The sequence below is a fragment of the Numida meleagris genome, chromosome 3, assembly GCF_002078875.1.
Source record: "Numida meleagris isolate 19003 breed g44 Domestic line chromosome 3, NumMel1.0, whole genome shotgun sequence".
Classification (NCBI taxonomy): Eukaryota; Metazoa; Chordata; class Aves; order Galliformes; family Numididae; genus Numida; species Numida meleagris.
In genome coordinates, this window is record NC_034411.1 from 18,550,726 (window position 1) to 18,577,676 (window position 26,951).

Genomic DNA, 26,951 nt, shown 5'->3' on the forward strand with positions numbered 1-26,951 from the left:
TGGAGGCATTCAAGGCCAGACTGGACGTGGCTCTGGGCAGCCTGGTCTAGTGGTTGGCGACCCTGCATTTGGCAGGGGGGTTGAGACTCGATGATCTTTGAGGTCCTTTTCAACCCAGACCATTCTGTGATTCTATGATTCGATGATCTTCAGTTCCCATCAAATTCAGAATTCTGAAATGAAAGAATTTCAAGTGTTGTTATGTAAGACCAATTCATCATCCCTTGTAAGACAGCTGAGAAGTAGGTTTCTCTCTTCAAACAGCAATTTTCTGAGCTTATTTGAGCTATTCTGTAAGCCTGTGGTTTCCCTGAGGTTTCTGAATGATGTAATTGAAACTGATTGGTGTCTCGTTAACTTTCCCCAGCATTGCTTTGCCAAGAGGTAAATAGGCCGTGCTCTTATGCTTCTTTTCCCTCTGGAGGCAGCAGCTTCAGTTTTGCTGTGGCTTCTTTGGGAGCAGTGCTGATGGTAGTAGAATCTGCGTTGTCCTGGCCTCAGAGATTTTGTTATTGGAGGTGAATTTCCTTCCGTACTGTCGTTTCCTGTTAAAATGGACTTACCTTGCTACTGGTTTATCCTGCAATTGACTGAAAAGCAAACTCAAAACACCATTATGGAAAGGAAGATATTTTTCATACAAAAAAATTATTTCTCAAAATTGCACACACATGGTTCTTCTGATGTTACAGGGCTTCCTACATTCATTGATATGATGCTTAGGGGCACGTACATGAATCCTTGAAGGGCTGAGAGGGCATCCTGTCTTTTTACTTTCTCTCTAGCTGCCTACTAATATGTACAAGGCAGTACTTTTGCTATCTTTGGAGTAGTAACTATTTTAAATCAAACTAAAGCTTGAATTTTACAGGAAGGTTTTAGGTCTTCATAGCTTCTGTCAAGCTTATAGCTCATAGCTTTGATCTTTTGTCAAGTGGGCACGTGGGGTCATTGCCCTTATGCCCTCGCTCTTCATTTCAGCTTGCTGAAACAAACTAGAAATTTATCTTGGCTCTCTTAAAACGGCTGTGGAGAAACTGAGAAAAGGCTAATGTAGTGGAATAATTTGTTCAGTAAAGTGTGGAGGCCCTGCCGAAGGACGTGTTGCATCAGGCACTGTAAGCTGTTACGGCCCAGAGCTCTGCATGCAGTCTGTCAGGTGTTGCTGCACCTGTTTCTGATCTGTACTTAGGTTACATCTTGTTTTTTTTTTCGCTTTTTCGTAGATTTAAAGTGGAGATAAATAAAAAGAAATCCAGCTCTACCGCTTCATATTTTTTTTTCCTGTGGAGCATATTTAGTATCTACTACTAATGAAGTTACAATGCATAAGTGGAGAAAGGAAAACAGCTGCCAGCAATCTACTTTGTTTTTTTTTCTTCTTGCTTATGTCATATTCATGTGACCATTTTTTGTCTGTTTAAAGCAGGTAAACCAACAAACTGGGAAGATGGTGGCTGGGGAGCCTGGGATGAAGCAGAATTACCAGAACCTGTAAGTTTATATGTATGACTTTTAGGTCTCTACATTTCTGTCTCATTTTCCCTCGCAGTTTCTGAACAGTTACTGTGGAGGGAGAAATTCAGCCATCTAGTCTCAGGATCCGGGTGACTCTTTGGAAAACTGTTTCATAGTTGCATGTAAAAATACCATGCTGAGAATAAACATTGAACTAAAACATTCATCTGTGATTTGCAAGAGAGCTTCCTTAAGCATGTAACTGTTGTAGTAGAGGAATGCATTGTAAGGTGTAGTAATTCCAGTACTAAAGTGCATTATTCCTGATTTTAGTTCACTTTGAGAATGTATGGGAGAATCTGAAGGTAAGGCTGGGCTGGGTTTATCAGAATTTCATGCTATAGTATGAAGAAAGCTGGAATGACAACAAGTATTGCCTTGCTATCCGTGTCACAGTAGTGTGTGCATCTTAATTCTCAATTGATTATTTTCTTAAGAGGACTAATACAGTCTTTTAGAACCAATCTAAAAACTTAAGTGTACCTACTTGGTAACGGATGTTTTTCATTGTAATCTGTTATTTCATCGCTTTGAACAAGTGAGACACATCCCTCAATTCTTCTCTTGCTGGTTGCCGTTCCAATGTGTAACTAATATTGGGAAATGCAATTACCAGAAGTCTGAAAACAATGATGTAAGCTGATGTAATTACATGCTGTGTCCTCTGTGTCAGCTTTAATGGTTTGCAGCTGCCTGTGTGGATAGGGAATGACAGTCCAAAATATTCATAGGGGATGAGGAATGCTGGGAATGCATCAGATTTGGTTAAAAGTGAAAGAGTAAAATGGTTTAAAAAAGATGCGTAGACTTTAATTTCACTTGGGACGAGTGCCTGAAATTAGCTTTTGAGGGGGGAAAAAAAAGGGAAGAATAGTTAATTTTATTTAGATATGGTGGCAAGGAAGAACTTTTTTCTGTACCTTGCTCTTAGTAGCTGTCTGAATGGTGGCTTTTGGAGACCTGGGCATGACAGTGAAGTTATGGTCATCAACCAGTCTTAAGCGCAGACTCTGAAATCCTGAACCAGTGATGTAAATACCTTTCTGATGATCATGCAGTCAGGGATGACTTGCATTAGATGTTAGGGAAGCTGTCTCTATAGAAATCCTCTGCGTCTGAATGAATCATCTGAAGAAAATTGCTTGATAAATTCCATGTTAGAGTTAATAGAGTAGGTTGAGGAATCCAGACTTCACCTTCCTTAAATACAGAAGATAAGAGTTTTTTTTATCTCAGTGTGCAGGAAGTATGACCGAGGAGTGGGGCAGAATCTTTTTAACTTTTTACTTTAATGAGGAAATAGATATTACAGCTGAGGTGAAAACTTTAAATGAGCATGGTGTCTCCTAGGGATGAGTCACTCTCATGCTGATGTCAGGGAATAAAAGGGGAATCTAAAAACTCTCAAATAGGATGGATATTCAGCTCCCATTTCAATCAAGTGAATTTGTCAGGCCACATCTTTATTACAAGTGTCATAAGCTTTTGTAATTTGATAGATTCAGCAAATGTAACTGAATTGTAATTGATCTTTTCCTAGAGCATTTCACAGAATCTTAGCGTATCCTAAGTTTGAAAGAACCCACAAGAATCACTGAGTCCAACTCGTGGCTCTGCATGGGACCACCTAAAATCCAAACCCTATGTCTGAGAGCACTGTCCAAACATCCCTTGAACTCTGGCAGCCCAGGGCCACAACCATTGCCCTGAGCAGCCTGTTCCATGCCCAGTGCTTCGGTGTCTAAGTATCTATATTTTTTTAGAGGTATTTCCTACTGCTGCGTTTTAGGGAGTCGTAGGTGAAATCAGATCTGCATTTAATCCTCAGATGTTTCTTATAAATAGTTGAGTTGAAGCTAGTTTTAACTGGGACGTGTAGCTTGTTGTAAACCATGTGGTTTGCTAGTAAATATACTCTAAAGCTTTTGCCATGTTTAAACTGTAAAAGGGAAAAGCCAAAATAAATACTATTACAGTCCTAGCTCCCAGTGTAATTGGGGAAAAATTATTATTATAGCATTTGGCATCCATAAACAGAGAAGAATGACGTGAAAAAAGATTCACTTGTATGAGTCAAGTGATAGCATGGACAAAGGAAGTTATCAGAGTGTTTGTACTGTGCTAATGTTGACTGGGTGATGGACATTCAATGTATTCTTTTCAGCAGTAACTTCTTTATGCTACAACATTATGAAGGAAATGAATGTAACAGGCAATCACGAGTGCAGTCTATAAATTCTTCCTGCAGCTTTTCTCTGGAGGAGACTTGCATTTTTTCCAAGTAAATACAACTTCATTGCTAATTTGCAGACCTGCAGGTATAATTAATGCAAGGTTGATGCCTTTTAGTGCATCGTGGTTTTCTATGCAAATTTGTGCTCTAGCAATTTGATAGGTAGTTGTGCATTCAGCACTGGTATTGAGAGTGAGCCAGGATGTTGCTGTGAATCTTGCAGGTTGTGCTGTGTTTAAAAATCATTGCATACATTAATTAAAGCTTTACCTGTAGGAAGAAGAAGAATCTACTCCCAAGAACCAGAGAAATTACTGGCTTCAAGACTGCGTGTTGTCCTTGTCACCAACAAATGACCTGATGGTAATAGCTAATGAGCAGAAAGCAGTCTTTTTAGTGTGTAAGTATATGTTCTGCTAAGTATATAAGCATATGTGTTTAATATTAGTCAGAGCAAAATCTGTTTTTTTCCCCTTTTTCTGGAGGTATCATTAGTAATAAATGAACATTGAAGAGCTAGCTTCCATTCACCTACGTGCAGTGGCCTGGTTGCTTTTGCCATTAACAGTTGCAGTTGGTGGTACATGAGCATGATATGGTGGTGATTCTTTCCTGTTACTCTGCCCTCATGAGAACCCACCTGGAGTACTGCATTCAGCTCTGGGACCTACAAAATAAGAAGGACATGGAGCTGTTGGAGTAGGTCCAGAGGAGGGCCATGAGAGTGATCAGAGGGCTGGAGCACCTCTCCTGTGTATGGAGGCTGAGAGAGTTGGGATTGTTAAGCTGCAGAAGAGAAAGCTCTGGGAATACCTTACAGCAGCCTTCCGTTACCTAAAGGGGTCCTGCAAGGAAGATGTACAGGGACTCTTTACTGGGGAGTATAGCGATAGGGCAAGGAGTAATGGCTTTAAAAGAAAGGAGCTGCATAATTAGGCAGATTGCATTAAGTTGTTATGCTGCATATGTTATTCTCTGCAGTTATATGATGCAAAACCCATGCAGGTTAGTTGCTAATTTTTCTCAGAAAAGAAGACAGCAGTAGTCCTCAGAAAGTTCCTATTGTGTCAAGAATAAGGAGCTGATTTAGCTTACCTGCTGGAGAACTGCTGCTGAACTGCTCAATGGTAACTATACCACGCAATGGCATAAGTGCCCTTGTGTCTTAAACTTTAGGTGTCAAACAAATGCCACACAATACTAGTTTTCTTAGTTGTCCATCTGCAACTGGAAGTTGATGAAATAATAAAATGGCAATTGTAATAGCACTCTGTGGTTAGGAAAGTGTAGTGTTTTCTAGCACGATGCTAATTAAAACTTGTCAGACTTAGTGCAGAATTTCCATGTTCTCAGGGTTAACATTAACATTTTCCTATTTGTTTAAGCTTCAGTAATCATCCCAGAAGCTTGTGTTTGCTTAGTACTCTTCTCCCAAAGATTCTGTCTTATTAGTTGAACCTTTTAAAATTTATTGAAGTATTACTGTATGTAGCTTTTTTGAACAAAACTAGACATTTCAGAATGATTTTAATAGTATATTGTTCTCTGCTAGCTTGTAAGAAAATAGGAGTTTTTTCTTTTAGAAAAGTCAGTAAAAATAATATTCTTTTTAGTCTCAAGGTGTGTAATTTGTGCTTAATCTAAGTGTGATAAGATGCGTTTTATGAAAGAGAGATTAGGAATAGAATTCTATCTGTGAGATGTAAGACATGACAGTTTTATAGATGGTGTCTATTTTTAATCATAGCTAAATGGAAGCAGAGTGACAAGGGAAAAGAAGAAATGCAGTATGCTGTTGGCTGGAGTGGCTCTCTCAGTGTTGAAGAAGGGTAGGTGTTGAAATGTAGTTGTGATTAAAACACTGTTTTTCTATTTAATAATTTGTAATGTAACTTTTTTTTTTGCTTTTATCCAAGTGCATTTTATTTTCATGCATTCTTATTTTGAAAACAGGAATTGAGTAATCTGGGTCACCTTTGCGAAGGTCACCGTTCATGGGTAGTGTGGTGTCTCAGGACAAGCTCATATAAATTAGGAGGAACGCTGTCTGTGCAAATTGACGTATTTGCATATAAATTAGAAATTCTGAACAAATCTGGGTTATCAAGATTTTTACAAGTACTAGAAGAACTCTTTGAAAATTACTTTTGCAGTAGGGATGGAATTTTGTCAGGGGATTTTGCAACTGGAAATGTATGAAGTTCTAAAAATAGTTCTTTTCACTTTCAAAATCTCAAGTAAATATGAAGGTCTCTGTGGTTGAGAAGTCAGTCCAAATTACAAGTGGTGAGCAACGTTCATGTGCTTTTTCTGTGTTCATCTTTTTAGATTGAAGTTCATCTATCTGTGACCTCTACAGTAAATAGGTTGTTTCCTGTTTTTGTCACTTTTAGAAATGGTTTTGGGCTCTAAGTCATTTAGAACAGTTGGAAAATTTGCTTTGGAAATACATTTGGTATTTATACAAAATTTCTGCTAGATCTGTCTTCAAATAACCAGACTGACACTTTCTGGAATCTCCCATATGAAGTAAGGTTTGGATTTCATTATCAAGTTCGCAGTCTTGAGTTGTCTGCATTTGAGCATGCGTGTTGGCTTCGGCCTTCTGTTATGCTGCAGGAGGTGTTGAATTAATCAGCCTTTTTCCAATCTGTATGAGTAAGTCTACTGCTGCAGTGAATTTGAACTATTTTGTGGTGTGTCCCTTCAGTATTTTCCCCCTTTCTACTGCTAAAATTACCATGTCATCTTTTACTCCAAACAAACTCCACAACAAATGAGCAAACCCCTCTGTTTGGGGGGCTTAGTACTGTTCTTAGAGATCTGTTGTGGAATGAGTAGCCTTCTTTCAATAGACACAGCTAAATTTGTTACAGCTTGATTTAAGGTTTGCAAGTGTTTCCTGTAGGTGAGGGTTCTATTTCTGTGGAGGTGTTAATAGGATGGTTACTGTCAGATTATCTAAAGGCTTGCAGGGTTTTTTGCCCAGAGCTGTCTTTAACTGATACTGCTGTGAGGTGGCTGAGCTTTCCTATTAAAGATGAGATTTCACTGAATTGTTTAATGTGGCCTTTAAGTTGTGATTATATTGCAACTCAAGTCAAACTTGCATTTAGAATTTCTTTTTCTGTAATAGTCTAGCCTGGTTATTTAATCACTCCTTGGGGAATGGAGGTGATGTGAAATGCAAATAATCAACAGTACTGAAAACTTCTGTGCTTCAAATGCTGTTCAGGATTGGTATTTCGTAAAACCTTTGTTCTGCTTCTGTTATCCTAGACTGTGTGTAACTTTCTGTTGTAGAAACAGTTAAATAATTTTTGATTTGAGATATTGAGGCCTGCCTCTTTGCTTGCCTTCTGCATTCTGTGCCTGTCTCCATCAGATTTTCCATTACCTGGGAAGACCAGGTTACTTCTTGAAATGTTCTCAAGTTATAGTGACAAATACAGCAGATGTAAGAAATCTACCCAATTACATAATGTGTTTCAGAACTGTATTTTGAGAAGTGTGGTTCAGTTGTGGTTGTGTTTTTTTTTAAGCAGTGAATCTTTACTGAGAGTACTGGCAGAATAATCAGTCTTCAGTGATGAAGGAGAACAGTAACCAGGTGTAATAAGCGCTCATTGCAATCTATTTGGATACTTAGATGAACTTGTAATTTAAAATGTCTTTAAAAGGAAACTTTTCTTTTTTTGCCTTTTCTAGTCTGAGCTTGATTAAATTATGTGCTGCATTACTTTATTGTTAATATATTTAAAATGTTGATTTGACAAGATGCCATGTAGAGCAATCTTTTACAGCTGGAGGATAAAATATGCTTATTAGTTTTCTTTCTGCTTCTAGTGAATGTGTGAGTAGTGTATTGTGTATCCCACTGGCAAGTCAGAAGAGGTAAGGACTGATATTCCTTTTAATACGCCCTGTCATTCTCCTTACATTACATCTTTGTCTGTTTATGACTTAGAGCAGGGTCTGTTTTTAACTTCTACTATACCTTTATGAAACAGGAGTTCCACAGGTCGTCCTGACTGGACCTGCATTGTGGTTGGCTTCACCTCTGGCTATGTTCGTTTTTACACTGAGGTATGTTTCTCAACACGGTGAGCCCACGGTAAAGCCATTGTAATAAACATCTATTTCTAAACAACGTCTGTGTCCACAGATAATGCTTTTTGCCTTCCTTAAGAAAAGGGACAGCAATGTTCACGCTTATTATTCTTTCTCTTTTAGAGTGGAGTACTGCTTCTTGCACAGCTTTTAAATGAAGATCCTGTCCTGCAGCTTAAGTGCAGAACCTATGAAATTCCCAGGCATCCTGGTGTCACAGAACAGGTTTTGTCAGATTATTTCAAAAGCGAAGTGGCAGTGTTAAGGGGTATGGAAGGGAGTCTTCTCTGTGAATCCTCTACGTCCTTTACCAGTTTTTCATGGGTAGAAAATTCCTTACAAGGGACTATGGATTTTTTGTTCTAGAATTATTTTTGCTTGTATAGTTTGAGGAGGATTCAGCACTTCTTTTATTATTAGTACTATTTAGTTTGCTGTATAGATTTGTTCTTGTCTCTGCAGCAGCATTGCAAAGTAAGGCTTCATTCATTTCCTATTTTTCATTGATGTGCATAAAATACGATAATACATTGATGAAAGGAGAAAACAAAACTTGATAGATGCCAGGAGCTATATGTACACATTCACAAGCATTTACATTCTTTCACAGAGAAGATAGCTGAAAATTAAGGCAATGTTTATGAGAGTGCTGAGAATCTGCATGTCATAGCGAGCGTTTCCTACCGAGAAGGTTCTTGTAGAGCTCAAGCTATTTAGTAGAAAAGCCAGCTTTCTTTGCTTTTTGCTGAGTTGGCATGCTGTGTGCAAAAAACTAATGAAGTTAAAGACATTTCCAAGTTTGTTTTATGCATATGTTCGTGCAATTATAGCATGATGTTTTGTGATCAGTTTTGAAATACAGAAACATTAAGGAATTTGAATCCTGCATTTATATGACCAAATTAACATTTTCATGCCTAAGTGGTAATTCAAGTGCTAATTCACTTTCAGAATTTGGCTCGTAAAACATTGATAGTTGTGTTCTAGAAAAACCTGATTTTCTGTGGCCTTGACAAACTACTGTAAATCTTATATTTTCTCCCTAAACCATAAACTATATTAAGCAAACATAAGAGTCATTGAAAGAAGATAAAAGGATAAAATGTCAGGTGTAAATAGCTATTTATATATGGGACAGCGTAACACTTAGTTTTTGTAGTTCTGCCTTTTTGTTTTGCCTGGGGACTTGTTAGAAATTAACTCTTTGGATGTAATGCTTGTCTTCATGTAGTTAACAGCTTCTTTTCTTGTTTACAGTGTTAAAACAGTCACAATTACTTCTCTTCTTTTGTCTTCTATAATTTCTTCTACAGAATGAAGAACTAAGTATCCTGTATCCGGCAGCAATTGTGACGATTGATGGTTTCAGTCTCTTTCAGTCCCTGCGTGCATGTCGCAACCAGGTAGCAAGAGGTATGGTTAAGAGGAAGTTTTTATTTCTGAGTCTCTTAATCTTGTGTAATGTGAAGTACTATTTACTTATGCCTATCAGATATCAAGTCAAGGTGAAATTTGAATCTTTCTTGCTCCTCCTTTAATATGGAGGCATCTACTGCATTTATGGAAATTCCTTGCACCACAGAGAATGTCCTCAGAGCACAAGTTGTCTGAGTGCCATTGACTATTTTGTACATTCTCACCATAGTACTGTGTGCTGGTTTTGGCTGGGATAGAATTAATTTTCTTCACAGTAGCTCATATTATGCTATGTTTTGGATTTCTTACCAGCACAGTGTGGATAACACACTGGTGTTTTAGCTGTCACTGGGCAGTACACAGCGTTGGGGCCTTTTCTGTTTCTCATACTGCCCTGCTGGAGGGTAGGCTGTGGTGTATGAGAACTTGAGAGGGGACACAGCAAAGAGAGCTGACCATATCCCATACCATATGGCGTTGTGCCCAGTAATGAAAGCTGGGGGAAGGTGAAAGGGGGGTGTTCAGAGGTAGTATTATTCTTCTGAAATACCTGTTTTGTGTGACGAAATCCTGTTTTTCTGGAAATGGCTAAACATCTGCCCACTTGTAGGACTCTGCTTATACAGGCAGCTTTTGCTTTACCTATTAACTGTCTTTATCTCAACTCATGCAGTTCTTTTCACCATCCCTTGTGGAGGGAGCGAGTGGCAGCTGTGTGGTGCTTAGCTATGTTAGCTCACAACATCTTGTTAAACTACTTCTTTGGCCAGTGAGATTCCACATAAGTATGCCTAGACCACAGAAATAAATTGTAGTAGCCTTCTGTAATTTGTACAGAATAGTAAATTGTACATAATTCGTAAACTCTATAAGTAATAAATATAGTTGTGATGGATATTGTGAAATTCTATTCAGTTAATACTAAGTGTTTTAATTTCATTAAGGAAAGTATTTCAGAATGCCATTTTACTTCAGCAGCTATTCAAATGTATGTTAATTTAAAATTAGGTTATTCTTCAGTTCCCATCAATTTCTTCCTGTTCTTCTGTTCCTTTGACTAAGTAGAGGGTTTTTTGTGTGTTTATCAACTTTTGTCAGCTGCAGCATCTGGCAATGAAAATGTTCAGCCGCCACCACTAGCTTATAAGAAGTGGGGTTTGCAGGATGTGGATACAATTGTTGACCATGCTAGTGTTGGTAAGCATTTCTGTTTACTTTCATGTATTTGGCTTGAATGAAATTGAATGTTTTAGTGTTAAACATGGGGTGAGAGCACTTACTAGTGGTACTGTTTGGATAGAAATAAGTTGTGGAAGAAGGGTGATGTAGTGAATAATCTCATTAGCCATCACCAGAAGCATATTGTATTTCTAGTTGTTTTGAGTATTCCCCTCTCAATTTCAGAAGAGAGAAAAGGAGGCAGCTTTAGCTGTCTTGTCCTCTCATTTGGTAAGAAACAACAAAGAGAGACTAGATCAGATGCCGTTCTATTTCTGCCAGGTTAAAGCACCATCTGGCAGGCAGATTAAGACTGATATGGGTATGCTAGAGCATATCAAGAAACTAAAACTTGAAACTTGGAACTGTGCCTTTCCAAAAGAGACCAACATACTTCTGTGCTCATAGTTTCTTTAACTCCTTAGGAATTTGCAGAAGCCTGGGGATCGTAAACTTCATTACCCTTCCTTCTGTTCTTAAAAACATGAAGTTGGAAGGGTGCTCAGTAGGCAAGTGAAGTGGATTTTGTTAACCATGTGTTTTTGCTGCTTGACTCTACAGTACTGATACTGTTCTTCAGCATGCATCTCTACTGGTTCTGTAGTTGTTAATGTTCAGGCAATATGTGGAAGCTTTCCTTCTCTCATCGTGTCAGATTGTTCCCTTTTTCCATCATTGCAACAAGTTTTGCTCAGTTTTTTTCAATGAAAACTAGGAGACTTTGTCTTAGTTGGTTTGTTTAGAAGAGCAAAATATGTTTTTAAATTACAGCAGAAACCTAATGGATTTCAGTTATTCTTTGGAATTAGCGTGGTTAGGGCTACTCCTTTCCAAATGTTGTCTGACCAGTCAAGAAAGCAAGGCAGGGATGTATTTAGACTTAGATCAATCACATACTTTTTTTCTGAAAGTATAAGACACTTACTTTTATTGTTTTGTTAGGCATCATGACACTGTCTCCTTTTGATCAAATGAAGACTGCCTCCAATATAGGTGGATATAATGCAGCTATAAAAAATAGCCCACCTGCAATGTCTCAGTATGTTACTGTTGGATCCAATCCCTTCACTGGTTTCTTTTTTGCCCTGGAGGTATGTACTACAAAGCTGACTTTCTGAAACTGCTTGAATGATTAATTCTTCTCATCTCTGTATAGCTATTATATTCATTTTATGCTGATGTTTCACCATTTTCTTGACCTTCAGAAAATGGAATGATTTGGAGAGTAATGTCTACTGGTTTCTCTCACTGAGAAAATTAATTCTTTCGCTTAAAACAAATGTCACAGTCATTTGTTAATTTATTGTCAATTAGGTACCTTGAGTTTTTATAAAAAATTAGATTGTGATTGTGTACACATGCATCTTAAGGATTTTTGGCGGCCTTTGGTCTTCGGTTATGTGCAAAAAGAACCACTGCTTATAGAAGAGAACTACAACTCTTCCTTAATTTAACTCTTGCTTTAATTTAAAGCCTGTGGTACATATATGGTTCCTGGTTGGGTTTTTCTTTGTTTTGTTTTTTTTGCCCTTGCATTGGAGGAAAAGAATGCCAGTGTAGCTGTGTGTGTCTTGTACATTCAGATGGCTAGCCTTACCGGGGTCAGAAGCCGACTGAAAATGCTAGAATTGGAATTTTTATTTTGCACTTACTTCTGCAATGTGATTATGACAAAACTGCTAAGATTTGTGTTTGCAAGGAAATCAAAGCCATACACCAGATAACTCTCCATAGTAAATCATACACAGAGTGTCTTTAACTTCTGTTGCAGACAAACATACCGAGCTGCCAGTGACTTGCAGGAGGATTTTTGAAATGGTGAAGAGATGTCAGAATGGCTTTGCTGGGGGCAGTGAATTAAAATTTTGCAGAGGGTTAAAGCTATGCTTTCTCAGCTGAAAGTCCATAAGAGGCCTGAAAAACTGAGTTCAGTGTAATAACTATTTATTGGCATTCTAAACATGATTCCTTCCTTTCAGGGTAGCTCACAGCCGCTGTTGTCTCATGTTGCCTTAGCAGTTGCAAGTAAACTGACTTCAGCATTATTTCATGCTGCCAGGTAATAAACTAAAAGATTATATTAAGTGATTTGCTTTAGTAGCTACATAATAATTTGAGATTTTTTTCAGAACTGTTAGTATAATTCTCCCAATGTCTTTTTCTATTGCAAGTGGCTGGCTTGGTTGGAAGAGCAAACATGAAGAAGAGCCTGTGCAAAAACAGAAGCCAAAAGTTGAACCTGCAACCCCATTGGCAGTGAGGCAAGTTTGATATGCTGTCTCAATTGCTGTAAAGCTCTTGTGTTCTTAATTATTTAAATCATTTTGAAAGATGCATAACTGATGAGCCTGTGTGTTTTTCCTGATATTAAACAGCAATAGTAGTTTGTAGATCATTTGTTTTAGGCTTTGTTTCATTTCAGTTTGTCATTCTGTGCAAATTACTCATCTTTTTCAACTTCAAGTGTGTATATTTGTTGTTGATGTGAAAGTACAGCTTGCACAGTTCAGTGTCAGTGTAAATGCGTGAATCACCCAAAATTTATCACTGAAGTACTTCAAAGAAACTGTGTGAAGTGCTTAGTACTGATGATAACTTAAAGCATCTCAGAAAAATTAGGAGGTACTCTGATTCCCTGTGGGATAACGAGAGAGGAGAATGGGAAAAACAGTTTGTAACTTACTGCTTTCAAGACAGATGATAAGAGACTAAATTTGGTTGAATTTCTTGTGTTTTTTTTTTCCCCTGAAGTATGTTCAAGGCTATTTGGAATTAAGAGAGGGCTTATAACGTAACCTACTGCTCTGAGATCCTTGTCTGACAGTGCTTGACAATGCAATTGCTTATCCTAATTCCTGAATTTTGGTTTTCATTAGGATGTTAACAGACCTTCAAGGTAATTCTGCTTCTCTCAGTAGATAGCACAAAAACTTGATCGTTATTTGCTCTTAATCTTACCCTAATCTTTATGATACCTTCATGAAAAACTGGTCTCTTACTGTTTAATATTTCTGAAGAAAGAAAGACGTATCTAGTGATTTTGTTTGATTTGTAGGTTTGGAATTCCAGATTCCCGTCGCCATGGTGAAAAAATATGTCTTTCTCCATGTAACACTTTAGCAGCAGTGACAGATGACTTTGGAAGAGTTATTTTACTGGATGTTACAAGGGGACTTGCAATTCGCATGTGGAAAGGTAGGATAGTGTATGTCAATATAGCAAATAATTTGTTTTGAAATACTGTGGCTTCTTATCTTCAGACTTGGAATTCCAAGTGTTTTTACTATAAACTGCTCTCATATTTGAAGCTTGTAGGTATTATATGGTGCTTTCTAGCATTCTTGGACTTATTTCTCATCATTACTGAGAGCTTTGTATTATCTAGGTTATAGTGCCAGAGTCCCACTTTTTTGGTTGTCAGACACACATTTGCCAGCCCTTCCCTACTGCATCTTTGAGTGAGGCTGCTAAGATGTGAAATAGTTTTGTTTTTAAGCAAATAACATCCAGTGAGTTAAATATTTCGGACTGTGTATTTTCTCACTAATAGAGTTGTGAATGCTCTGCAACCTTCTTGGTATAATGTAACTTGTTATAGACTTGTTTTATACATTCAAATTTTACTCGTGGTTTGGAATCCTCATTCATACTTGCTAAACCAATTACACCATTTAGTGATGTCATAGGAGCATCTCTGTATTTTTTTCCAGGGAAGTTTGTAGTAGGGCAAAGTACTTGCATTACGCAGAGAGTAAATGAACATATTTATTCGTTTACTAAAAATTGCATTTTAATAATTAAAACATATGAATGAAAACTTACATCCTACTTAATAGACTGTAAGTTTGCTTCCCTAAATCTTTTTTGTTGTTAACTTAAATATGGACACTTACTGCAGATCTTTCTTCTGAGAAGCATTTCCATCACTGTAACGTCGAAAGTACAGACCTGATGGGTTTTATTTTCTTACGGTTTCTCCTAGAAGAACTTGTTCCTTCCGAAAGCACTGCAGCAGAGAGGAGTCCTGATGGGTTCTAAGTGTATAGCCCAGTTTTTAACAGGAGTCTGGCTAATGGCGAGAGATGCACAGTTTAAATCCTGATCATGTCTAAATTTCTGTACACTAAAGAACCTCTGTCTTTTCTTACAAAGGATACCGCGATGCAGAAGTTGGTTGGATACAGACTGTAGAGGACCTTCATGAGAGAGAAACTGAGAAGATTGATTATTCTCCATTTGGAAGTGCACAGTGTCCGAGCAGAGTGGCTCAGTTCCTCGTAATCTATGCTCCAAGGAGAGGAATTCTGGAAGTCTGGAGCACGCAGCAAGGGCCTCGTGTTGGGGCCTTCAATGTGGGGAAGCATTGTAGGTAAGAAATTTTAGCACGTGGGCACGCTTTCTATGTTTTTGCAGCATATGGATATACCAGTGGCAAAAGTGGAAAGTACTGGCAGGCTCTTTTTGCGTTGCCTGCAGTATCTGTACTGAACGTAACTTCTTATATAGAATGGGATTTTTGTCATGCTTTATCATTGGTTTCTTGATTTAGCAGTTGTTAAGCCTTAGCTTAATTAACAAAAACATTTTTTTGAATGTCTGAACGTTGAAGGTTGCTGATTTTATTCTTTCCTACAAATGCCATGTTTTTTCATTGTTTTCAGACTGTTGTATCCTGGTTATAAAATAATGGGTTTAAACAACGTTACCAGCCAGGGATGGCAGCCCCAGACTTACCAGATATGTCTTGTTGATCCAGTTTCTGGAAGTGTAAAAACTGTCCACGTACCTTTTCATTTTGCACTGAGGTAAGGACTGTGTTTGCTCTGTGTAACTAACTGAATTTCAGTACTGTTTTTAGAAACTATTCTATTTATAGAGAGCAATTCTTGTGTTCCTTCTCAGACCGAGTGATTCTCTGGTAATAGCCTTATCGGTTTGTATGCATTAACGTAGTTAATGTGGTGTTACCTTAAATATAAATCAAGTAGAAAACTTCCATTCTCATTAACACATACAATGAAATTATTTCTCCTCAGTGATAAAAAGAGTGAGAGAGCAAAAGATATGCATCTAGTGAAGAAGTTAAATGCTTTGCTCAAAGCTAAGACCTCAGATCTAGGTAAGTGCTCTTAAATAATTTCTTCAAAATGTATGTTATGAGGTGGTTCTTCTGTTAGTTGTCCTGTAAGTGTAGAAACAGACATTCTGATAACTGTGCGTGCTGTGAATTAAGCTACCACAATACATTTATCTCGTACAAGGATCCAATATGAGCGTTATCTGCCGTTTAAATCTTGATTAAACTCTGCTCTGAGTGCTTGCTTGTAACATGATCCTTTTGCAACACATTTTGCTTTGTGATGGAGATCAGGGTTTCAATCTATGCATCCTTCCTTTAAAAAAATAATTTTTTCTTATGAGAGGTAGATTTGGAGTAAGAGATGACACTGAGCTGTTTCATTTTTACCAAGCTTATTTTTGTCAGCTTCTTAGTAGTTTTTTAAATTCTATAGGATAAACCAATGTACATCTCAGCTGCAGTGCAAGTTGATTTGCTTTTTTCATAATCCACTTGAAAAAAAGGAATTAATGTAATTTTCCTTGTTCACAGACTTGATTGAAGCTGAAGCAAAGGAATTAATACTTGATATTAAATACCCTGCTACAAAAAAACAGGTGAATATTTAACGTCAGTATACCTCAACATTAGAAAAAAGTTGTATTATTAGTTTAGATAAATCTTTTTTAAACGTTTAAAATATTTTAGTTGTTCCTAGAGTTATATGAAGCAAATCATGGAGCTGTTATTTTGACTTGAGACTTCCTGAAGGCATCTTCCCTGATAAAAGTTGAAATAATAGAAGCAGAGCAGGCCAGCGGACCTTGTTATAGGATCAAACTATACCACAAGTGTGGTATAGTGGAGACCAAAAAAAAAAAAAACAACCCTGTAAATCATTGTCAAAGTTGTACTGTTGTTGGCTTACCTTATGTCTTAACAGTAAAGTGAAGTAAATGTTTAATTCTGTTGAATGTCTGCTTAACAGGCTCTGGAAAGTATATTGACAAGTGAACGCGTGCCACTTTCATCTCTCACAAACATCACTCAGACATTAATGGATAATTTAGAAAAACAGGGTAGGTGGATATTTATTTTGCAAATACAGTGAGGCATTTGCACTATGGCTGCAGTGCTCTAAGACAATTCTAGAACTGCTCTGTTCCACAGGGAGGCCAGACTTGATCTGCTTAGGTTGAGTGCTAGATATCACAGAATGTTGCTTCTACGCCTTTATCTGTTTCTGCGCAGACGGCAAATAGCTCGTTAGCAAGTATGCTTTGCTATACTTGCCGTGTACCTAACAACTTGTGATTATATTTAAAAATAAAAACAAAGTGACTGGGCTGAGTACTTGCATCCAGAAAAAATTTCCTTCAGAAAGAAGGCTTCACAGACTTTGCATAGAAAGTTTTAGTTTTTTCTCTCTTTACTAGGAAGGCAGTAGATGGTATTTTGGATCTGTAAATCTTAATGTACTGGTGGCACAAAATCCTTATCACTGAGGATCTGAGCTCTGGCCGATGCCTAGTATCTTCTCTTGGTAAACTTCACTGTTGTTATATTTCATGTTTTGCTAGAGATTTCTCTAGAGTCTCAGGAATTGTCATTTTCCATTTAAAACAATCAAAACCCACCACCACCAAAAAAAAAAAAAAACCACCAAAAAACCGTGTTGCTGCAAGTCTGTGAGGTTTTTTCTTTGAACTGGTACACTTGGATCTTTTCAAATGGGGAGAGCCTTCCTTGTGCTGGAGGCTACCCCCTTTGGGAGGCACAGCTGGGTATTGAGGTGAGGAATAAAGTGGAGATGCATGTGCCTGCAACTTCTTTTGCATGTGCTGGAACTTCTCAGCAGCAGAAGCTTGTGCATTTTCTTGTTTTTGTTGTTTTGTTCTCTGTGGATTCATTTCATCTTGTCAGGTGGAGCTGAGTCAAGAAATCCCCACCACTGTTGTATGGAAGCTCTGGATAAACCATTTTTCAATTAGAATGGCTATGTCCCTTGTCCTGCCTCAGTGAGAATGTAGCAATGAGTTTTCATAGTTTCAAGGCTTTGAGGAAAATTTTTTTTGTTTTGAACGCTTAAGTGGCAAGTAGAGTAGAGTGCGTTTCACATGCGCAGTTCTGTAAGAACTCCTTTAAAAAAAATACTGGAGAGAGGTTGACAGAACTGTATAGTTACAGTGGTCTATTTTAGTGTGTATTTTTCTCATTAATCTCTTATGGTTGTACGGTACATTATTTCCTCACAGTCACAATAGAGAACAAAGTTGGCTGACGTTCTAGCCTTCTGATTTCAAAAAAGTAGTATCATATCTTCCATTTGTGTTTACTAGGTAAAAGATAACAAGAAACATGCTGGGCTCTATCAGTGTTGTGGCTGTGAAGAAGAGGTCCAGATCTGGCAAGCTCTGTGTGTTTTTCTTGTTTGTAGGATGTTGAACAGCGATGTGTCAATAGTGTTTAAGATTCTTGGGGAGAAAATCATATTTAGAAGTTCTTCTAGGTGAAGGTGATATGTTCAGAGATACCTTCTGTACAGAAACATCTTTTGGGGATCTTTGTTAAATGTTTTCTTTTTCAACAGATACGTTTGAATAAGTTTTCATTCCATGCTGTGTTGACGTGAGCTGCAAATATTCTGATTGCTTTATTGACATTCAAAGTTCAGAAACAATTAGATACTTTAGATTTCCACAACTTAAAAAGACGGAAGAATTAAAAAGGCAGTGTCTTGAAGAGATTAAAATGATTTATTATCTTTGGATATCAAACTCTCTTCTGATGTAAGGGATGTGCTATGTTAAAATGTTGGCAGGACACATAAAAGATTATAGTTAGATTCTTTTTTATCGAAACCTAAATATCAGAGATGTAGCATCTTTCATTTTTTGGCAGTTTGTGGTTTGACGTCAAATCAGGGAAAGGCGAATTTCTGTTGGTTCAGTTCCACTTTATCAACCTCCTTCATTTTAAAAATGAGCCTGATATCTTTCTCTTTAATACTTATCATAAAAATAACTTGTTTTATTCTGCCATGAGCTAAACATAATCATTGCAAGCAGCAGTGCATCAAAAAATTACAGTGAGATATAAGCTCTCCAGTATAATTCCCAAAAGGAGGAGTATACTGGAGTTGCAAAGTGTGTGCCACCACTCCAGGCTATATATTGAAATTAAAATGCAGATTTTTTTTTCCTCCTCAGAGCTCGAGTGTGTGGATGAAGGTTTACTGCAGTTCTGTGCACACAAGCTAAAGCTGTTACATCTTTATGAAATAGTGAGCAAGCTGAATTCCCAAAGCATACAGGAAGACACTGTGCCCTCAGATAGTGTGAGTAAATACAAAGTTCAGTTATCGTACAGAACTGAGTGATGTTTTAAGCATAAAAATATGTTTTTAGGGTTTTTGAAAATAAGTAGCTAAATGAGTTATCCGCTTTTGTACGCTGAAGTTTTTAATGAAGTACCTGTTTATAAATATTTTGTTTTTTTTTATTTGCTGTACAAAATCATAGTAAATCGTATACCTAACACTCTTTGGCAGTCAAGGATAGCTGAAACAGAAATGAAAATAAAATTGGGATCCCCTGATTTCAGTTCTTTAACCAGAGTACGTAGAGTATTCTTAACTTCTTAGTTTTGCAGAGGTATTTTGGAACAGATGGAAATCACAAATCCTGATATGTACTTATGTGAGTTTCTAGGCATTTGAGTACAATTCTGTGGTCAGCATCATAATTGGGCTTATTTTTGTTATAATTAAAAAAAAAAAGCTTTAAATTTCTAGGAATTATACAGAGGAGTGTTACAAGTCATCCATCAGCAAACGTGCCTGTATATCATTAGCAAGATCTAAATGCAGTTGCCTATTGAATTTAGCCTAAATATGAAATTAGGTAAGGTCTTTTAGCCAATATGAATAACTGAATTTGTGATTATTCAATAATTTTAGCTTTTTCTGACATTTTTAATGTCAGAAATATTTTGACTATTCTGATTTGTTGTTTTTTTGGGGTTTGTAATGCGCGTTTTTAAAACATTACATTAGTCTTGTGACATGGGATTTTTCGGGTTTTTGCTTTTAAGGACTTGGCTAAACTGCTTCGGCTGGAAGAAAAAGATTTTCATAGACTCCAAACATTGCTGGAAAAGTACAAGAAAGAAAATGCCCAAACTCCTGTTGAGTTCGCTGATGAGAAGGATGACGTATTGTCTGTGAAAATGTTCTTGGAGTATTTAGAATGTGAAAAGGATGCAATTAATGTAAAAAATATGGAAGACGACGAATATGTGGCTTTAGGTAAGAGCTACTGAACTGTTTGTCAGAATACCTTTAAGACCAATTATATTCTAAGATGCTATAAATAGATATTTTAGCCTTAACTTGGTGGCCTATAACAAGCTGGCCTGCCTCGATGAAGTTTCTCACAGTGGTAGTTCCAGACTCTTACCTTCAGGCGTGGAACAAGTATTTCTGCCTAGAAGGATATTAATGCAGTTAACTACATACGTAGATATGTTTACCCTAAAGCAGCGTTATCGCTCTCCATTCATGTATTAACAGCACTAAGTTGGACACTGGTAACGAGGTACCTTATAAAGAGCAGCTGTATTTTCATTTCCTTGATGGTCACTCCATCTCAAAAGTTCAGTTAAGAATAGGAACCTCAGGATGGGAGCTGGCCAGAAGGAAGCAGTACAGAACCATTAGGTTTAGGGAACAGGGACCCCTCCTTGGTGGAATTGAGGAGGCTTCTGACAATGTTGATCAGAAATGTTGATGATAGGTAGAGGTCACAAACCTTGCTGCGCTGTATGTTGGGGTGTGGGTTGGGGTTACTGTCTGAACACGGCTTTCATTTGCAAATTTGTTCAGAGCTGGCCTTGATGGGCTCTTGGTAAATAACTGTCTCAAAGGCACTGTCTTTCTACGTGACTTCTTTTCTCGGCAATTATAGAATCAGCGAATGGTTTGGGTTGGAAGGGACCTTAAGGATCATTGAGTTCCAACCCACCTGCCAGAGGCAGGGCCACCAACCTCCAGAATTCTTGGTGCAAACATGGAATTCTGTGTGCAGGCATTATGTGGTGTTCACTTCACGGTCTTCTGCTTCTTTTGGCCTTAATTGTCAGACTTTGAGGAAAACTGGAATAGAAAAGTTAGGCAGAAGAGCTTGGCTTTCATCTATGTGATGAAAAAGACTGTTTCTAAGCAATCTTAAACCTCCTTAAGAGAATTTGTGTTTTCTCTACCATTATGCTGTACCTGGGTTTAGAAACTGGGATAAAAGTGCTCGTCTCCCCCACCCCTTTCAGTGAGGTAACCAGCTGTAAGTAAAACAAAAATAATTGGAATATGAATGTTGTGGTGAGGAATTTATACCGATAGCCTTTGTAGTACTGATGAAGTGTGAATTATCCAATTGATTTGTTTTGGATTTGTTTTTTTTTTTTTAATTGGTTGAAGTTTCTCTGGTTTTCTGTACAAGATACAGCATGCTGCCATACAGTTATGGGTTACTGAGCGGATAAACTTGTCCAGCACTTCAAGCCATTCTTTGAATTGAACCAAATGCATTATCCAAGCAGTATAATAACGTTTGTTTTATTATAAATCTGTTTTTGTATGCTTCCTATAGCGGTAGGAATGTTTGCGTCCTTTGCAATGAACCACCTTCTCCACTAAGTGTCAGAGTATCCTGCTTGATGCTCGGTAGTCCTTCGTATTCAGTCAGTGGGATCTGATCAACAAACAGTATTTCCTATAATTCTAAAGAAGAGGTGATGTCTCTAGATCTCATTCATCACGTTGACTGTTTTTTACTTCAGGCAGCTTTTTCTTCTGGAAGTGTTTGTGTGGAGAGAGCTCTACAGAGGAAATGTGTCGTGCATTGGAATCAGCAGGTTTTAGCCCTCAAATTTTGTTGGTAAGGTATTTATTTCATACTTGAAAACTTTCTGGTTTTGAAAACAAAATGCTGAAATGAAAAAATAGGAATGTTTTATTTTGGAATAATGTTGTACTCGTACTGTCTTTTCCATGTTCTCATATTCAGCTTTTAAGTGCTAAGCTCAAATGTAAGCAACTTAAAAGATGTCAAAGGAAAAAAAAACCTAGTAGAAAATATGGGAGCATCTGAAGTATGCATTTAGGACTACAAATGTTCTTGTAGAATTTTGCTTAAGATTTACTTTACAAAGAGAAGCAATAATTATGTTAAGTAGTTCATTGCAGGTACACAGACTTTTGACAAATTCCTTGTTGCAAGCGAAGAAGTTTAAAAGGAAAAAGTAAATTTGTAAGAATCACTAGCGGTGTTGAGACAGTCATCTTTCTTTCATCTGCATGTAATTTTATAATTTTGCTGCTTTTCTTTCAAATGCTTCCTGATGACTGAAATACCTATTTAAATATTAACTAGCTCTTAAGATTTTCAGCTGTAATATTAACTACTAATTTTTGTGAAGTTAAGATTGCTCATATACTTGTGTGAGCTGTCTGTGCCTCCAGAAGAGTATTTTCTAATATATCTAATTGAAAGATACTGATTGTATTGTTTCCTTTAAAGTCTGTCAGATGCTGACTTGCTCAGTACATTTTTAACTTGCTGTACACAGAATTTGTTCAAGAAAGTGTTTGCATTAGGTATACTGCAATATCAGAAAGCTTCATTCTGTTGTTTTAATTATGTATTCTTTTTTTTCTAGTCACTCCTTCTGAATTTATGGCTTTCCAAAGAAAAAGATATTCTTGAGAAACCAGACTCTACAAGTTGCCTTCACACTATGCTGTCACTTCTGAGCAAAATGAAAGGTGAAATGTGCATTTGGAACAGTTAAGCTCAACTAATGTCAGTTACTGTCAAAGTCTATATTATTCTGAGGAGGTTTTCCTCCTTAAAAAAAAAAAAAAAAAAAAGTAACAGGATTCAGTATTGCATCTTGATGTATTCTGTAACAACTAACTCAAAAATATAGTTGAAATTTGAGGACTGTTGCAGTTAAAGGCATGCTTCATGCCTTGCGGTTTCACTCAGCTCTAAGTGAACGGAACTACTACTTGGCATCAGGAGGTGGCTATTCAGATGCCTTTCCTCTGTTTCTGCAGTATATGGATGTGCCCCTCTCTCTTGTGGTGCTTGGTGCTCACAAGACCTTTGAGTTGCATTAACTTGTGTTGAGACCAGCACTGTTCTTATTCTGGCTGCCTTTGTTCATTGAACATCTCTGTAGTTTGAGGGGTGATCTGTAAGGTCAGCTTTCCGTTATTTTGGGTAAGTTTTGTAATAAATAATTACTGATTCTTCTAGCTCACTGAGAGCATCTATGGATACGTTGTCAGGTTCCCCTATTGCCAGTTCACCATAGGATACCATTATCAGCTTGAAACTGGAAGCATGAATAAGTTATTGCTGTTGTCTGAACAGTTTCACTCTGCTGAACATGAGGAGAGCCAGACTGATTGCATTGAATGCGTGGGGTATTGTAAAATCACCATGGAAGCTAGTTGCATTGTGACGTGTTGTATTATAATATTCCTTAAGTCTAGAAAGCATGCAGTAGGATTTACTGCCTAGTGATTTAATAGGTTGCCTGCTTCCTGTGAGTTAATCTTGGAGAAGGAGTAATTCATTCTGCTCTTTTTCTTATGGATTAGTTGTAATCTAGAAATGTTACATATCTTGGAGGAAAAAAAAAAGATAGTTTAGAGTAATTGGTAATGGTTCCTAATGCATGGTGTATCAATAAGTGCCATTTTCAGGGTTGGTTACTGCTTTTCCTAGTTCTAACGCTTCATGACCCAAATGGAATTTTCCTGCTCTCCACAGTTGCTATCGATGAGTCCTGGGACACTCAGTCCGTTTCCCCCTGGTGGCAGCAAATGCGGACAGCTTGTATTCAGTCTGAAAATAATGCAGCTGCCTTACTATCTGCTTACGTTGGACATTCAGTTACCGCACAGATAATTGACAATGTGACAGAGAAGAAGGTCAGTCATCATGTACTTCTCCCTTCAGTTGCAGTTACTGTGTCGATTTTGTGCAGATTGCTGTCTTTGTTGTAGAGTAACACTAACAGCATTCACTTGTCATTCTAACATGGGCGCAAGCATACCATCCCGCAAGCCTGAAAATCAGTATTTGAAGTTGAATAATGTTACGCTGAGGTAAACGAATGAAAAAACAGAATTGCTTGCTATACGTACTTAGATACGTAATGGGAACTGTACAGTGAATTTTTCTCTTGCTAGCAAATAATACTGATGAAGTTCAATCATATGCAGTTTTCAGACAAATTTAAGAAGCTCACAGTTGCGTTTTTAATATACTGGTGAATTTTCTTTGTGTTTACATTGCTATGCCTCCTTAAGGTGTGGGTTGTGGTTTTTGTTTTTTTTTGCAATAAGGATCTCTTCACAGAGTTGTGGTTAACACTATGAAACTGCATACAGCATTGCCATTCAAAATTGAAGAAGTATTCTCATTCTTAAATGGCACTAAACATGTGCATTTTACCGTGTTGAAAGATTAGATGGGGTCTAGGTGCTGTTTAAACTTCTAAATAGATTGCTGTATAGGTTGTAACTAGATTGCTTGGAAGTGTTGTAGTAATTCTCTCCCCTCATCGTAACTAATCCAATTCTGTATATCAAAATTTCCAGTGTTGCCCAAATAGGAACATTGGTATGTTGCAACATATTATGCTTTACCCATACACTCTTTCCTTTGCCACCTTTTCTACTCTTCTGCTCTTAAAAGAATAAAACAACAGCCATAGAATTTCCCAATTTCCCTTCCATACAACCATTTATCTTCTATTTCTTTTTATCTGCCGTGCTTAGGCTTAAAGCCTCAAACTGCTAATGACCAGGTGTCTGAGAACTCTATAGTTTGCTGTTTTGGTGCCTAGGGCTAAAAATGGAATCTGCACCCTACTGGAAAAATTCCTGGTGTTCCTGTCAGAGTATTTGCTGCTTAACATGAGAATATCAGAATAGTGTACACAACTCTGATACTGTATGATCCAGTTCTTCTGGGTCTGCAAGACATAAGTATTTTTTTAATATGGTAGGAAATAGAGATGTAGTTAGAACAATCATATATGGGAGGAATGAAATATTGTGTGTGTATCGGAGGATTTAAAATCTCTTCAAAAAGATTTGATTGTAATCCATTTTTCAGCCGAATACAAAGTTAAAACAGGATGATAAGATGACCTTTCAGGTCCTTTTGTTTCTTCATGCTTTCATTCAAGAATCTGTGTGTCTTGTGAGCAGCGTGGGATATTAATTTACCTTTCCATAATAGTTCATCTATGCATCTTGAGCTATATTATTTTTTTTAAATAGTGTATTTCTTGAGATACAGCTTTCGATTTCAATATTGTGCATTTTCTTAAAGAGACCTATGCTGCTTTAAGTGAACAGACTTGAAACAGTTTATATGTTGTGTTAGTTTTCCCAAATAGTTGTAGGTTCGGACACCGAATCCTGGGAAGCACTTTCTCTTGATGCTGAATATTGGAAGCTTCTGCTGAAACAGTTGGAGGACTGTCTGATACTTCAGACACTACTGCACAGCAAAGTGAGCAAGAAGACAATGAGAGTTTCATCTCTACAGAGTGAGCCTTTGGGTAGGCTTTCTGTAAAGAAATTGCTGGAAGGTGGAAAAGGTACGTTTTTCTCTTGGAAAGATGGTTGATTGTCTTTGTGATACACTTCTGAGCTTGTCTTACCTGCTTCGTGAAATACGCTGCATTGGAAATTGTTCTGCTGGTTACTTAGCTTAAAAACAAAGCAGACCATGTATCAAAATGATAAAAGGTATTACTGGGAAGACTACATTGTAAACCTCAAGTCAGTTGGTTAATACATGTTTGATTGGCCATGTCATTTTAATATAATTAATGGTATTAATTAATAGTCATCTTTTTCTCTTGTCCTTCAGTTCTGAACTTTCAATCTTCTGGGATATACGCTGACTGTATTTCATACTTTGTTGTTGTTATACTGTCCCAGGAGGTATTGCTGACACTGTAGCCAAGTGGGTTTTTAAGCAAGGCTTCAATCCTCTCGTACTGAATTTGGCGCAGCGCAGGAACAATACTGATAATACTGAAGACTCTGAAGAAGTGCATGCAAATATCTTTCTTGAGGAACCAGAAGTAGATGAAGACTTGGAAACAATCCTAGGTAAGAAGATAATATTGTGAATTTCTTTGAATTTTGGCTCCTTTCGGAGGAGTCAAATTTGTTCCTGTTGTGAAGTAGCAGAAATTGAGGTCTGTATTGTAACTTCTGATTTTTTTTTTTCTTTTTCCTAGAGCTGCTGCAACTTGCGTATCAGCAGTTCCCGTGTAGTCTCGAAGTGGATGTGCTCCATGCACATTGCTGTTGGGAATATGTAGTGCAATGGAATAAGGATCCAGAGGTAAAAGAACTTCATTTGCAGGGAGCAGTTGTTAAGAATAACTCTCTAGAAGCACTTCTACAAGTTTTAGTTCATAAAAGCCTTCATTAAGAAGACACTGTTTGATAGCATACTGGTTACAGTTTTTCTGCTGTGAAGGACAGCATAAATTGAATTGAGTTCAAGGGTTGAATGGTACCACATGAAGACAGGACAGTGTGCTTCTAAGCTGTCAGATTCTCAGAAGTGTTTCAAATAAGCAGCGTGAAGTGTTCTGTCTATTTTGTAGTAGAGAAAAAATCTTCACTGCAAAATAGCGATGAATCATAGAATTGCTCAGGTTGGAAAAGACCTTCAAGATCATCAAGTCCAACTGCAACCTAACCATACTGCTCTAACAACCAACTGCTAAATCCTGTCCCTGAGCACCACATCCAAATGGTTTTTAAACACATTCAGGGATGGGTGACTCAACCACCTCCCTGGGGAGCCTGTTCCAGTGTTTAACAACCCTTTCTGTAAAGAAGTTTTTCCTGATATCCAACCTAGACCTCCCCTGGCACAACTTGAGGCCATTTCCCCTTGTTCTGTCACTTGTCACCAGGGAGAAGAGACCAGCCCCACTCTCGCTGCAATCACCTTGCAGGTATTTGAAGAGAGCAATAAGGTCTCCCCTCAGTCTCCTCTTCCCTAGACTAAACAGCCTCAGTTCCTTCAGTCACCCCTCAAATGAACCTTTTGTCTATTCTGTATGTGCTGAAACAGATCATAGAATACTTGTTAGACTAGAATTCGTTCCATTTGAAGAGGGAGGAGATTCCTCTAATGTTCCTAAATTTTTTTTCCTTTGCTTTTGCCACTGCTGGGGATTATTGTCATTGGGAAAGAAAAAACAAACATGGAATTCCTGTTTTCCATGGCTTTCCTGTAGCAAATGGTGAATGCTGTCCTAAGTTCTAATGCTATCAAAATTTATAACTAT

General features: G+C 37.6%; 1 protein-coding gene across 3 annotated transcripts in view; it reads left to right on the top strand.

Moving 5' to 3' along the window:
* The window catches only part of RAB3GAP2 (RAB3 GTPase activating non-catalytic protein subunit 2), a 43,171-nt gene that overhangs the window by 7,639 nt on the left and 8,581 nt on the right, over window positions 1–26,951 (top strand). Inside the window, exons 2-26 of one of the 3 annotated variants that reach the window (XM_021392978.1) lie at window positions 1,427–1,494; window positions 4,028–4,151; window positions 5,499–5,580; window positions 7,598–7,645; window positions 7,762–7,837; window positions 7,985–8,086; window positions 9,175–9,274; window positions 10,376–10,474; window positions 11,438–11,586; window positions 12,475–12,554; window positions 12,667–12,756; window positions 13,551–13,690; window positions 14,648–14,864; window positions 15,157–15,300; window positions 15,532–15,614; window positions 16,107–16,171; window positions 16,543–16,633; window positions 18,764–18,891; window positions 19,647–19,860; window positions 21,390–21,487; window positions 22,269–22,374; window positions 23,390–23,550; window positions 25,016–25,232; window positions 25,579–25,752; window positions 25,884–25,990. In XM_021392978.1, the coding sequence (XP_021248653.1) occupies window positions 1,427–1,494; window positions 4,028–4,151; window positions 5,499–5,580; window positions 7,598–7,645; window positions 7,762–7,837; window positions 7,985–8,086; window positions 9,175–9,274; window positions 10,376–10,474; window positions 11,438–11,586; window positions 12,475–12,554; window positions 12,667–12,756; window positions 13,551–13,690; window positions 14,648–14,864; window positions 15,157–15,300; window positions 15,532–15,614; window positions 16,107–16,171; window positions 16,543–16,633; window positions 18,764–18,891; window positions 19,647–19,860; window positions 21,390–21,487; window positions 22,269–22,374; window positions 23,390–23,550; window positions 25,016–25,232; window positions 25,579–25,752; window positions 25,884–25,990 (2,963 nt within the window). The remainder of the gene's footprint in view (window positions 1–1,426; window positions 1,495–4,027; window positions 4,152–5,498; window positions 5,581–7,597; window positions 7,646–7,761; window positions 7,838–7,984; window positions 8,087–9,174; window positions 9,275–10,375; window positions 10,475–11,437; window positions 11,587–12,474; window positions 12,555–12,666; window positions 12,757–13,550; window positions 13,691–14,647; window positions 14,865–15,156; window positions 15,301–15,531; window positions 15,615–16,106; window positions 16,172–16,542; window positions 16,634–18,763; window positions 18,892–19,646; window positions 19,861–21,389; window positions 21,488–22,268; window positions 22,375–23,389; window positions 23,551–25,015; window positions 25,233–25,578; window positions 25,753–25,883; window positions 25,991–26,951) is intronic. The other 2 variants (XM_021392981.1, XM_021392979.1) reach the window with 2 other exon arrangements.